This window comes from Neoarius graeffei, chromosome 6 (genome assembly GCF_027579695.1).
Source record: "Neoarius graeffei isolate fNeoGra1 chromosome 6, fNeoGra1.pri, whole genome shotgun sequence".
Taxonomy (NCBI): Eukaryota; Metazoa; Chordata; class Actinopteri; order Siluriformes; family Ariidae; genus Neoarius; species Neoarius graeffei.
Window position 1 is genome coordinate 23,621,921 of NC_083574.1, and position 14,382 is coordinate 23,636,302.

A 14,382-nucleotide genomic window follows, 5' to 3' on the forward strand; every position below is an offset into this window, starting at 1 on the left:
AAGCAGACAATCCTGGGGCATTCTCTCCATGCAGTTTAGCACCATTAACATTAGTTTGTTTCCTGAACACGATGTATGAACAGTTGAGTGTGCATTATCTTGCATGAAATTAGTATAAAAATTAATGTAGATATAAATATCTTATGCCAAATTATTATGGCATGTTACAAAAAAAAAAAGGAAAAATCTGAGTCCTCGTCTCCAATTTACGAGTCCGAATGCAGTTAATTTATGATTCCGAATGCAGTTAATGCACGAGTCTGAGTCCAAGTCTGAGTCATCAGTGCTCAAGTCCAAGTCAATTCACGAGTCATTAAAATTAGGGCACGAGTCAGACTCGAGTCAGAGTCCTGGACTCGAGTACTACAAGCCTGTCCCATGGTCATTGAAAAGATGTTACTGTGTTTCAGAAGGGTCAATATATTGGCCTGCATCAAGCAAAGAAAACAGCTAAGGAGATTGCTGAAATTACTGGAATTGGTTTAAGAACTGTCCAACATATTATTAAACCGTGGAAGGACAGTGGTGAACCATTAACTTCATGGAAGAAATGTGGTCAGAAAAAAAAAACAACTTGACTGTTAAACACTTGGTGAAGTCGAATAGTAAATCAACAGTAGAGCTCACGGCTATGTATAATCGTGAAAGTAAGAGCATTTCCACATGAGTAATTTAATGAGAACCCACAGGATTGAGAATAAACATCTGTGTGGCCATAAGAAAACCTCTTGTTAGTGAGACTATTTGGAATTTCCTAGAAAACATAAATATTGGACTGTGGAACAATGGGAAAAGGTCACGTGGTCTGATGAGTCCAAATTTACCCTATTCCTGAGTGATGGGTATGTCAGGGTAAGAAGGGAAGCACATGAAGTGATGCATCCATCATGCAGAGTGGCCACTGTACAAGCCTCTGGAGGCAGTGTTATGATCTGGGGTTGCTTCAGTTGGTCAGGTCAAGGCTCAGCAATGTTATATGGCAATAAAATGAAGTCAGCTGATGATCTGAATGTAGTGAATGGTTGGTTATACTATCAATGGATTTTTTCTACCCTGATGGCATGGGCTCAGGCTGTGAAAGAGTGGTTCAGGAAGCATGAGGACTCATTTTCACACATGGAGTGGCCACAACAGTCCTGACCATAATCCCATTGAAAGTCTTTGGGATGTGTTGGAGAAGACTTTTCGCAGTGGTTCAACTTTTCCGTCAAGACAAGATCTCAGCAAATAGTTAATACAATTCTGGATGGAAATAAATGTTGCGTCATTGCATAAAGTTATTGGAACAATGCCACAGTGAATGCATGCCATACTGAAAACTAAAGGCAGTCCAACGAAATATTTGTGTGTGAGGTTTTTTGGTCGGGCAGTGTAGTATGTGTAGTGTAATATGTCCTGTTAGACGTTTACAATAGGCCAAATATAAGGTTATTAATATAAGGTTATTATTTTTTATTGATAATCCGAAAAAGTCTTGAAGACAGGACTCAAACTTTCGTTGTTCAGTCGGAGATTAAAACTAAATGGCCTTTCAATTTAATAAAATCAGTGAAATTTAGTTCCTTCTGAAATTTGGTCATTGTGCTATGTTTATTTCTGTAATATCTCACAAAATATCAGGTCATTCTGTGGCTGGGAAGCTATTTAATTTGAAGGGATTCCCTAGCAAATAATGTGCATGAAATCGCTTGCTTGGCACAGTCAAGCAGACAGAGGAAGTCTGTGTGCGCATGCGCACGTTTCTTTTGGGTTTTACAGCAGCTGGCATCCACAGTGTTGCATTACTGCCATCTGCAGGTTTACCTTTACCATGCACTGACAGTTACATCATTCTGTCGCTTAACGAACAACTGATCACACCGATGAGATGTGAAAGATCGCTGACCGCTGATATTTATTAGTTTGGTCCTGTGTTTCTTTTCCTTCGCAACATAACATCTTTTCTTCTTGCTTTCTGTTACTGTAGTTGATCTTTCACGTTTCATTCGCACACTCACGTCCTCCATTTTTCTCTCCTGTTTCAAATTGTATCCCACAATGCCTTGCGCGAATGGGGGAAAGCCCACCACGTGCTGCATGACATAGTATCTTGAATTGGGTCATGGTGAAGCAGGAAAAAAATAGGGGAGAATTTAGGGCCACATTGCCCTAAATTCATTAATTGTTCTATTAAAAAAAACCTAATAAAATTGGAAGTCTGTGATTCGAATTCAGTAGCTTTCAGTCCACTAAACAAAAATAATTGGGTGTCAGGGAAAATTCTTTTTATGACCTAAACTTGAAAAATATGAAAGGCAGTCTACCTTTAATTTTTTTTTTTCTGCCTGAAATGGGATCAGGGTTGGTTTGAGTGTGAAACTCTGTGTCTCTCAGGCTTTTGAGGTGGAATCCAGCACGAAAGCAAAAGACTTTTGTCTGAACATTTCCAGCAGGCTTTTGCTGAAGACCCCAGAGGGCTTCAGTCTGTTTGTAAAGATCTCTGATAAGGTAAGATCAGCTACTCTCTAAACAAAGCTCAGTTACTGATGCACTCAGATTCCAGCTGTCATGCTACAGTGTGCAGGCCATAAAGAATTTTACCTATTATAGAATAAAAGCATGTCAAACGTTCTTAAAATGTGTGTGTATTACAGGTTATAAGTGTTCCAGAGGGTGATTTCTTCTTTGATTTTGTCCGCCATCTTACTGACTGGATCAAGAAAGCCAGACCTGCTAAAGATGGTAACAGTCAAAGCATGACTTACAAAGTTCAGGTTATTGTTTAGTATAGGATTCATCTAAATTTGGTGATATGACTGAATTTTATGAGTGGCTGAAAGGATCAAAATCTTGTCTTGTTTAAAAGGTATAGTGCCTTCACTTACCTACCAGGTGTTCTTCATGAAAAAGTTATGGACAAACACAATCCCTGGAAAAGACTCTTTTGCAGACTCTATTTTTCATTACTACCAGGTGAGTTAAATGAATACCAACAACAAGAAGTTACTATAAATGGATAAAACCTACAACATGCCATGTTTTAATAAATAAATAAACAATTGTTAGCATTGGCATTTGCTGTGGTATAAGAGGAATAAAACACTTCAGGATGTTTTTACAAGAAAGTAATCTACTTTGGTGGTCTGAATCATGTTGATTATTTTCCTGAAACAGCATGTCATAGAGTATTATTCCTTACATAATAAGCATATCACCATGTCTGATGCCAAACATTCAGTTTTGTAGGAAATGAAACTCAGTTGTATGTGTAAATTTGATTATGAATACGGCAAAATGCATCAAACTGAGAAACAAATATCTTGCAAGTACTGTATGTCTTTATCCATATAATGACCAATGAAATTATCACACTGACTTTAATATTGTTGATATGGAATTTGTTTTGTTTAATGTTTTACACATGTGCATGCATTATTCCTAACTTCCTTCTGCATCCAGGAGCTTCCTAAATACCTTCGTGGCTACCACAAGTGCTCCAGAGAGGAAGTCTTTCAGCTGGCAGCACTAATCTACAGAGTCAAATTTGAGGATGACAAATCATACTTTCCTAGCATCCCCAAAATGCTGAAAGAGCTGATCCCACAGGACCTGATTCGCCAGCTCTCTCCTGATGACTGGAAAAGAGTGAGTTTGTGCTATTTGTTGTATATCTACAACTGATCCTGATCATTTTTTTTATTCAGTCTGGAATATTTTACCTTCAATTTTGTTCTGTTTGATGCAGTCAATTGTGGCATACTTCAACAAGCAAGCAGGCAAGTCGAGGGAAGAAGCCAAGCTGATGTTTCTAAAGATCATTTATAAGTGGAGTACTTTTGGATCAGCTTTCTTTGAAGTGAAGGTAATGATAAAACGATATTCCTGACAGCTATATACAGTACATAGTGAATTGCTCATGCTTACACCCCACTGCCATTCTTTCTCCACTACAGCAAACTACTGAGCCAAATTTTCCTGAAATCCTGCTAATAGCCATCAACAAGTATGGAGTCAGTCTCATAGACCCCAAAACCAAGGTGTGTGCCAGAATTTGCATGAATTTGTTTCTTCCGCATCAGTGTTCCATTATACATGGGTTTAAGCAAATGAGCTAAACAAACCACTGGACTGATGATTTGCATTCCTGTCTTTCTTTTACCAGGATGTTTTAACCACTCACCCCTTTACAAAGATCTCCAACTGGAGCAGTGGAAACACTTACTTCCACATCACCATCGGCAACTTAGTGCGAGGAAGCAAGCTGCTCTGTGAAACATCACTGGTCAGTACAGGGATGCTTGTTTTCCACAGAAGAAATGAGGCTGAATTGCCCTGTACATTATTTTGAATCCACACTATTCTATTTCTGTTGGCTACATACTGTAACTGCTTTCATGCTTACAGTACTTGCATATTTACATACTACAATACCTGCATACCAACTTGCCAGTGGAATATCTAAATTGACCAAAGACTGTTGTGGTTGTATACTTCACCATCCAGTCTTGAGTTATTTCAGCTGTATGTATGGAGCCTTTGTCTTGCTGAAACCTCCATATCCCAGATTCAGTTTATTGGCTGATGACATACCATTTGTAGAGAAGCAGCCCCATATCATGAGACCCCCATCTCCATAACTCACTTTGTGTACTGTGCCCTCCACAGCTATTGGCACCCCTTGTAGTAAAAAGGGCTAGAAAAATACACCTTTTGTGAAGTAGTTACATCTTGCGTATAAACAATGAGAAAAATCCAACATTTAATTGAGTCTTTTGAGTCTGGTTCTTCTCGAGGTTTCTTCCTCATGTCGTCTGAGGGAGTTTTTCCTTGCCACCGTCGCCACAGGCTTGCTCATTGGGGATAGATTAGGGATAAAATTAGCTCATGTTTTAAGTCGTTCAAATTCTGTAAAGCTGCTTTGCGACAATGTTTATTGTTAAAAGCGCTGTACAAATAAACTTGATTTGATTTAATTGAAATAAATTTATTCATAGAAAAACAAATCCCTCATTAAGAAATAATTATTTTCAACAAAAACATGATACAATTACTGGCAAACACCTCTCATTTAATGCTTTGTACAACCTCCCTTTGCCAGTAAAACAGCACTGAGTCTCTCCTATAATATTTTATAAGGTTGGAGATACAGAGCAGGGCATCAGAGACCATTCCTCTTTACACAATCTCTCCAGATCATCCAGGGTCCTCGGCCCTCTCTTGTACTCTCTCCCTCTTCAGCTCACCCCACAGATTTTCACTGGGGTTCGGGTCAGGGCACTGAGATGGCCATGGCAGAAGCTTGATTCTGCGCTTAGCTAACCATTTTTGTGTTGTTTTGGACATATGCTTTGGATCACTGTCCTTCTGGAAGATCCAATGACAGCCCAGTTTTACTTTCCTGGCAAAGGCAACCAGGTTTTGATTTAAAGTGTCCTGGTATTTGGCAGCACAGTGGTGTAGCGATGTTGCCTCACAGCAAGAAGGTCCGGATTCGAGCCCCGTGGCCGACGAGGGCCTTTCTGTGTGGAGTTTGCATGTTCTCCCCGTGTCCGCGTGGGTTTCCTCCGGGTGCTCCAGTTTCCCCCACAGTCCAAAGACATGCAGGTTAGGTTAACTGGTGACTCTAAATTGACTGTAGGTGTGAATGTGAGTGTGAATGGTTGTCTGTGTCTATGTGTCAGCCCTGTAATGACCTGGCGACTTGTCCAGGGTGTACCCCGCCTTTCGCCTGTTGTCAGCTGGGATAGGCTTCAGCTTGCCTGCGACCCTGTAGAAGGATAAAGTGGCTAGAGATGATATGTCCTGGTATTTCATGGAGTCTATGATACCATGAACCCTAACACGGTTTTCAGGGCCTTTGGAGGAAAAAACAGCCCCAGAGCCTAATCTAGGGCGCGTAATACGCGATAATATGCGTTTTTTATCTGTCTGTCGCACATCCACTTTTTGGGCGCGAGAGTGATATCACGTATCTATTCATTCTGTCGTGCATTTATAAGTAGAGAGCGTGTAGTCACGTTTTACTGAATCTTGTGTGTATCAATTTGTCAGCACCCACTAGCAAGCACTGCGGTAAATATAGCATTGTTTACACACCAATCGGAAAATATCGGAAAGGACCGAAGTATTCCGAATGGTTTATTTAGCGGGTAAAACAGTTTTGTGAACTATTCTGTTACTGAAAGTGTGTTATGTTTACAGTGAAGCATTGTGTGCACTTTATTTTTTTTTTTTTACTTAATACAAGAAATTAATGGATGCCAACATTTTTGCCAAAATGGTATTTTATTTTCCATTGTTTTGGCAGCTTCAGCATCATGTGAGATTCTGTTCAAATTGTTTTTTTCTTCTATGAAGCCTGAGCCATTTATTTTATTAGTTTATAATTATTGTTTAATTTAGTCTTCAGGAGAGACTGCCTGCACACAGTACTAGTATTAATAGTTTTTTTTCTTGCATGAAAGCTGAGGCATTTATATTATATTTTAAGGTAACTTCCTGTTGTGCTGTGAGGTTCTATGCACTTTAACTTTTGAACCAACAGGTGCATTTGGATAAGTAAAGCCTATTTTTCTGCATTTTTGTAGTCCTGGTAATCTTACACATTCTACATGATTGCTAGGTGTTTTTTTTTTTTGAGTAATTTGTTTAATTTTTCTTGTTGAAAGTTCAAGTTAGTATTATGTTAATGATATTCTAAAAGTAAAGATTAATAAAATTGTTCTGTTTATAGATGTACTCTTGAAAATATCTACCAATGTATTACTTATTTTTCTGTCCCCACTAACTGGAACAAATGAGGGATATTTTTACCCATGTTAATATTTTCTGTCCCCTGTTTCTACAACTAGTGAGGGATCTGTCCCCTATTTTCAAATTCCTAGATTAGGCTCTGAGCCCCACAACATCATGGAACCTCCGCCATATTTTAGCAGTTGGGATCGGGTTCTTTTCATTATAGCCCTCCTTCTTTTTGCATCAAACCCACCTTGAGTGTTTAAAAGCTAAATGCTAAAAAGCTCCATTTTTCTTTCATCAGACCATAGAACATGGTTCCAGTCAAAGTTGTAGTAGCATTTCACAAACTTCAGGTGCTTATGTTTGTGGTTAACTGACAGAAATTTTTTTTCTGGCATATGTTCCATCTGGGTGGCATGGTGGTGTAGTAGTTAGCGCTGTCGCCTCACAGCAAGAAGGTCCTGGGTTCGAGCCCCGTGGCTGGCGAGGGTCTTTCTGTGTGGAGTTTGCATGTTGTCCGCGTGGGTTTAATTTTTCTTCTTCCTCCTCTAATTTTTCTTTTCCTCCGGGTGCTCCGGTTTCCCCCACAGTCCAAAGACATGCAGTTGTCAGGTTAACTGGTGACTCTAAATTGACCGTAGGTGTGAATGTGAGTGTGAATGGTTGTCTGTGTCTATGTGTCAGCCCTGTGATGACCTGGCGACTTGTCCAGGGTGTACCCCGCCTTTCGCCCGTAGTCAGCTGGGATAGGCTCCGGCTTGCCTGCGACCCTGTAGAACAGGATAAAGCGGCTAGAGATAATGAGATGAGATGAGATGTTCCATCTGTTGGGATGAAGGTGGCATCTGATGGTGGTTTTGGAGACTTGGTAACCCTGAGATTTTACCTTTTCTTGTAATTCACCAACAGTGATCCTTGGGGATTTTATTTTATTTACAGTGGTGCTTGAAAGTTTGTGAACCCTTTAGAATTTTCTATATTTCTGCATAAATATGACCTAAAACATCATCAGATTTTCACACAAGTCCTAAAAGTAGATCAAGAGAACCCAGTTAAACAAATGAGACAAAAATATTATACTTGGTCATTTATTTCTTGAGGAAAATGATCCAATATTACATATCTGTGAGTGGCAAAACTATGTGAACCTCTAGGATTAGCAGTTAATTTGAAGGTGAAATTAGAGTCAGGTGTTTTCAATCAATGGGATGACAATCAGGTGTGAGTTGGCACCCTGTTTTATTTAAAGAACAGGGATCTATCAAAGTCTGATCTTCACAACACATGTTTGTGGAAGTGTCTCATGGCATGAACAAAGGAGATTTCTGAGGACCTCAGAAAAAGCATTGTTGATACTCATCAGGCTGGAAAAGGTTACAAAACCATCTCTAAAGAGTTTGGACTCCACCAATCCACAGTCAGACAGATTGTGTACAAATAGAGGAAATTCAAGACCATTGTTACCCTCCCCAGGAGTGGTCGACCAACAATGATCACTCCAAGAGCAAGGCACGTAATAGTCAGCGAGGTCACAAAGGACCCCAGGGTAACTTCTAAGCGACTGAAGGCCTCTCTCACATTGGCTAATGTTAATGTTCATGAGTCCACCATCAGGAGAACACTGAACAACAATGGTGTGCATGGCAGGGTTGCAAGGGGAAAGCCACTGCTCTCCAAAAAGAACATTGCTGCTCGTCTGCAGTTTGCTAAAGATCACACGGACAAGCCAGAAGGCTATTGGAAGAATGTTTTGTGGACGGATGAGACCAAAATAGAACTTTTTGGTTTAAACGAGAAGAGTTATGTTTGGAGAAAGAAAAACACTGCATTCCAGCATAAGAACCTTATCCCATCTGTGAAGCATGGTGGTGGTAGTATCATGGTTTGGGCCTGTTTTGCTGCATCTGGGCCAGGACGGCTTGCCATCACTGATGGAACAATGAATACTGAATTATACCAGTGAATTCTAAAGGAAAATGTCAGGACATCTGTACATGAACTGAATCTCAAGAGAAGGTGGGTCATGCAGCAAGACAATGACCCTAAGGACACAAGTCGTTCTACCAAAGAATGGTTAAAGAAGAATAAAGTTAATGTTTTGGAATGGCCAAGTCAAAGTCCTGACCTTAATCCAATCAAAATGTTGTGGAAGGACCTGAAGCGAGCAGTTCATGTGAGGAAACCCACCAACATCCCAGAGTTGAAGCTGTTCTGTATGGAGGAATGGGCTAAAATTCCTCCAAGCCGGTGTGCAGGACTGATCAACAGTTACCGGAAATGTTTAGTTGCAGTTATTGCTGCACAAGGGGGTCACACCAGATACTGAAAGCAAAGGTTCACATACTTTTGCCACTCAGGGATATGTAATATTGGATCATTTTCCTCAATAAATAAATGAACAAGTATGATATTTTTGTCTCATTTGTTTAACTGGGTTCTCTTGATCTACTTTTAGGACTTGTGTGAAAATCTGATGATGTTTTAGGTCATATTTATGCAGAAATATAGAAAATTCTAAAGGGTTCACAAACTTTCAAGCACCACTGTATTTATTTATTTGCTTCTCTTACCATCCTCCTCACTGTATGTGGAAGCAAAATAAACTTCGTTTCTCTTTCAGGCAAGTTTGTAACAGTTCCAGTTGGTGTCCTCCTTTTTTTTTAATAGAAATGGATATGGGTGGTGTAGTGGTTAGCGCTGTCGCCTCACAGCAAGAAGGTCCGGGTTTGAGTCCCATGGCCAGTGAGGGCTTTTCTGTGTGGAGTTTGCATGTTCTCCCCGTGTCTGCATGGGTTTCCTCCGGGTGCTCTGGTTTCCCCCACAGTCCAAAGACATGCAGGTTAGGTTAACTGGTGACTCTAAATTGACCGTAGGTGTGAATGTGAGTGTGAATGGTTGTCTGTGTCTATGTGTCAGCCCTGTGATGACCTGGCGATTTGTCCAGAGATGAGATGAAATGAGATGAGATGAGATGAGAAATGGATATTTTCAGGCGAGTAGCTATTTCCTGACTTTTGAGGGTCAAATCACTTCTCCCTCATTTGGTTTGTGTGTTCTCTATTACTATCTCTGCTTTCATTTCCTGATATGTACACCTACTTATGTTAACCAACTTAGAACATGGCATGTTTGGTAATCAAAAGTGATGCTTTCCGAGCATGTACCACAGCTTCTTTCAGTTGTTGTTTATTTTGGGAGGTTTCCCCCTTCAATAATCTTCCTTGTTTCTGTAGACTTCTAAATTCATTCTGCTGCTATCATCATGAGTCAAGAAATCAATGAAGATTAGTGAGTCCATTCCAGAAGCAGCCATGTAAGCCCATGTTATGATACCATGCTTGACTGATGAGCTCATATGTTTTGGCTCATGAACAGATCCTTTCTTTCTCCACACTTTGGCTGTTTGGTCACTTTGGTAGAGATTGATCTTGGTTCCAGAACTTTTGTGGCTCATTTCGTACTTGCGAATTTCAACCTGGCCTTCTGATTCTTAGCAGAGCGAAGTGCCATACTTGCGGGAATATGGTAATGCATCGACATGATTTTTGATGGATTTTGCGACCATATGATGTCTGTATGGCGTACCACCACAGGGTACCCGATCGTAGTGTAGTCAAGACCACCGAGACCAAGTAATAACCAAGACCAAACTGTGTCAAAACCAAGACTTTAAGGGGTTGAGATCACGTCAAGACCAAGAGCAAGGCAGGGCGAGACTGAGTCAAGACCAGGACCAGACCAAGGTGTGTGAAGGGGAGCAGGGAAGGGCGACAGCCGTTAACAGGAAGAAAATTTTTCAAATTAGCAACGAGTCATGTTATTGGTCACATTTGAAGCAGGACATTTTACATCCAATCATAGTAACAATGTTAACAAATAAATCAGACATTGCATAGGCAATTTAAGGACATCCTCATAGTTGTGGTCTTGAAATAAAGTCCTGAGTCCTCTATGTCTAAGACATACCGTACCTCTACGTCTAAGACAAGACCATGTAAAACTGGTTGATTCTAGGGCTGTGCGATATGGGGAAAAAATGAATATCCCGATACATTTTCTCCATTTCACGATATACGATATATATCTCGATATATTTAAATCTCCTGTAAAGGACCCCATGAAATCTAACTTTTACTCTTTACTGTTTTCACTAGCCTAGTAAACTAGACCCACCCGCCTAGCGGCCAAAAATATGGCTTGCCAGGCTATGTTTTCACTACAATCCCTGCAGATTAAATAACATTCTTGGTTAACTTTACAGGTGGTTTTCAACAACACATTTTAAATTTTCATGTTCGTGATTAATCACAATTGAATTGAAATAAGACTATTTTTATTCAACAAAGATGTGGCACAAACTGCAAAAACAATCTTGAAAATTGCAACAAAGGGGCAACACAATACAGAGCTGCTCAGAGCTCAGATCAATAAAGTGCAAGCTCAACACTGAGAAAGACATTTAGCCTAAATAAGAAAAGTGCTCATTCATTAAAATATTTAAAAAAAAAATAGATCTCCAAGCTATTAACCTGACTACTGAGAACCACTGGAACATTCACAATAGAGAGAGAGAGATTGAGGGAGAGAAGAGAGAGATCTGCAAAACATAATTTTTCTCTTTGCACACTTTTGAACTGAATGTTTTCTGGCTCTGCCTCTCAGATGTGTATAATTCTGGTGTTGCCTTCTCTGTAAAATGTCTGCGACCAGGCAACTCATATTTGGGATTGAGTGTGTTTAGTAATTTTTGGAAGCCTGGTTTTTCCACTATACTAACTGGGATCATGTCTTCGGCAATGACGTTAGTGATTGCATCCGTTATAGCTCTCCATCTCTGACTCGTTTTCTCATATGGGGTGGCTTTGGAGAACGAGGCCGCTATGGTCATTTGTTTAGCTTGTGTGGGGGTTTTAGCTCGTGGGAAAATAGTTCGGAGTTTAAGAGACTCTTCATACTGTACCGGGTGAGTTTCAGGTGATGGAACATATTTGTAGTGCTGCTGCCTTTCGTGATGACAGGTTTTTTTGCACACTTTACAAATTGGCATTTGCTGTTCCACGTCCTCCTCGCGATATCAAATCAAATCAAGTTTATTTGTACAGCGCTTTTAACAATAAACATTGTCGCAAAGCAGCTTTACAGATATCCAAAAAATGCCAGATGACTGACCCCTTACTAGTTCTTTTAGGAACCAATTCATCTGCTTCCATTTTTAATTTGTCGCTAAAATTGACTGAGCTTACACAGTAGCCTGTGCAACACCAGCGATTGCACGAACTGAGTCAGCGCTGTAAACCGGAACTAGGAAATCTTCCCACCGGCAGTGTTGCCAGATACTGCTGACGTTTTCCAGCCCAAAATATGTTCAAAACCTGCCAAAATGCACTTAAAACCGCCCAATCTGGCAACACAACCGAAACTAGAAAATCTTCCCAGAAGTTCATTTCAGCACCAAGATGTCGCCCGGGATTGGTTGGCGAGCGCGGGACGTTATTGTTTTCTTTACCCTTAGGCAGCCTCTCACGTTACTGCCTGAGGGACAGGGAGAAAACCACCGGAAAAGGTTTTAAACAAACGCAACAAACACAAGTCGGAAGATAACCATAAAATACTCGATAGTTACGATATAATAATTTTATGTATCGCACACAGAATTTTCAGCGATATATCGAGTATATTCGATATATCGCACAGCCCTAGTTAATTCCAAGACGAGACTGAGACCTTCTAAAAATGGTCTTGAGACTGGTCTTAAGTACTACAACACTACCTGATTGTAAGTGTAAGGCAACGTATTTCATAAACACTTGACCAACTGACAATGAAATTGGTATCTTTATTTACATAAGATAGATGTGTTGTTATCCAGCACTTATTTTTAATTTGCTTTTTTTTAAAAATAGTGTGGGATTATTTACGAACACATTTTACACTCATTGGGAGCTCCAATTTTAGGCAGTGCCTAAATTTATATTTTATATCAGAAATGTTGAGAATATAACAAGGGACTGTACGTAACGTTTGTTGACCTCACCAATACTGTCAGCAGGAAAGGTCTCTGGCAAATCATGGAATGACTTGGCTGCCCCCCAAAGTTTCTCAACATGGTCATCCAACTCCATGAGGACCAGCATGGCCAAATTAGACACAGCAACAACTTCTCAGACCCTTTCCCCATTGTCAATGGTGTCCAACAGGGCTGCATCCTCACTTCCATTCTCTTCATCTTCTTCAGTATGATGCTCCAGCAGGCCACAGAGGATCTGGATGATGAGGACTGTGTCTACATTCGGTATCGTACTGATGGCAGTCTATTTCATCTAAGACGACTACAGGCCCACACAAAGACACTGGAACAACTGATCCGAGAGTTACTGTTTGCCAATGTACTTGTAGCCCACACTGAGGTTGCTCTGCAACGCATAATAACCTGCTTCATAGAGTCCTCACAACTCTTTGGTCTGGAAGTCAGCTTGAAAAAGACTTAAGTTCTGTACCAACCCCCACCCCAAGAAGCATACTATGCTCCACACGTCACCATTGGTCAGACAGAGCTGAAAACAGTCCACCAGTTCACCTACCTGGGGGGTACCATTTCATCAGATACAAAGCTGGACAAGGAAATTGACAGCAGACTGGCAAAAGCAAGCAGCACCTTTGGAAGACTCTACAAAAGAGTTTGAAAGAACAGACACCTGAAGAAATGCACCAAGATCAGCGTATACTGAGCAGTGGTACTGACAATACTCCTCTATGGTGCCGAGACGTGGGCCATCTACCGTCGCCACCTATGACTTCTGGAACGCTTCCACCAATGCTGCCTCCGCTGCATCCTCAACATCCACGGGAGCGACTTTGTCACCAACATCAAAGTCTTTGAAGAGGCAGAGGAAACTAGCATCAAGGCCATGCTGCTGAGGACACATCTACGCTGGGCTGGGCATGTCTCTAGAATGGAGGATCATCGCCTATCCAAGATCGTGCTGTATGGTGAACTGTCCTTCAGTCACCGAGGCATAGGGGCTCCAAAGAAGCAATACAAAGACAATCTGAAAAGAATACTGAAGGACTGTTGTATCGATCACTGCCAGTGGTCAACATTGGCTACTGACCAAGTAGCCTGGAGACATATAATTTACCAGGTTACCTCCTCCTTTGAAGAGAGGCGAAGATCTGAAGCAGCAGACAAAAGAAGAAGGAAGGACCATAACACCAAAACCAAAGAAACAAACCCTACAGTCCAGACCTTCTCCTGTAACTTCTGCAGCTGGACCGGTCATTCTTACATTGGGCTGTTGAGCCATCAGAGGAGCTGCAGTAGCTGTGGACAACCCTCCCACTGATCTTCGTTATCAAAGCCATGCCATATATATATATATAATCTCATTATCTCTAGCTGCTTTATCCTGTTCTACAGGGTCGCAGGCAATCTGGAGCCTATCCCAGCTGACTACGGGCAAAAGGCAGGGTACACCCTGGACAAGTCACCAGGTCATCACAAGGCTGACACATAGACACAGACAACCATTCACACTCACATTCACACCTACGGTCAATTTAGAATCACCAGTTAACCTAACCTGCATGTCTTTGGACTGTGGGGGAAACCAGAGCAACCGGAGGAAACCCACGCAGACACGGGGAGAACATACAAACTCCGCACAG

At 41.0% G+C, this 14,382-nt stretch overlaps 1 protein-coding gene across 1 annotated transcript in view; it reads left to right on the top strand.

Annotated features, from left to right (window-relative positions):
• myo7aa (myosin VIIAa) overlaps nt 1–14,382 on the top strand; it is a 233,156-nt gene that overhangs the window by 215,675 nt on the left and 3,099 nt on the right. The window contains exons 40-46 of the mRNA XM_060924322.1: nt 2,374–2,487; nt 2,634–2,721; nt 2,846–2,952; nt 3,439–3,624; nt 3,725–3,841; nt 3,933–4,016; nt 4,142–4,261. Coding sequence (XP_060780305.1) covers nt 2,374–2,487; nt 2,634–2,721; nt 2,846–2,952; nt 3,439–3,624; nt 3,725–3,841; nt 3,933–4,016; nt 4,142–4,261 — 816 coding nt within the window. The remainder of the gene's footprint in view (nt 1–2,373; nt 2,488–2,633; nt 2,722–2,845; nt 2,953–3,438; nt 3,625–3,724; nt 3,842–3,932; nt 4,017–4,141; nt 4,262–14,382) is intronic.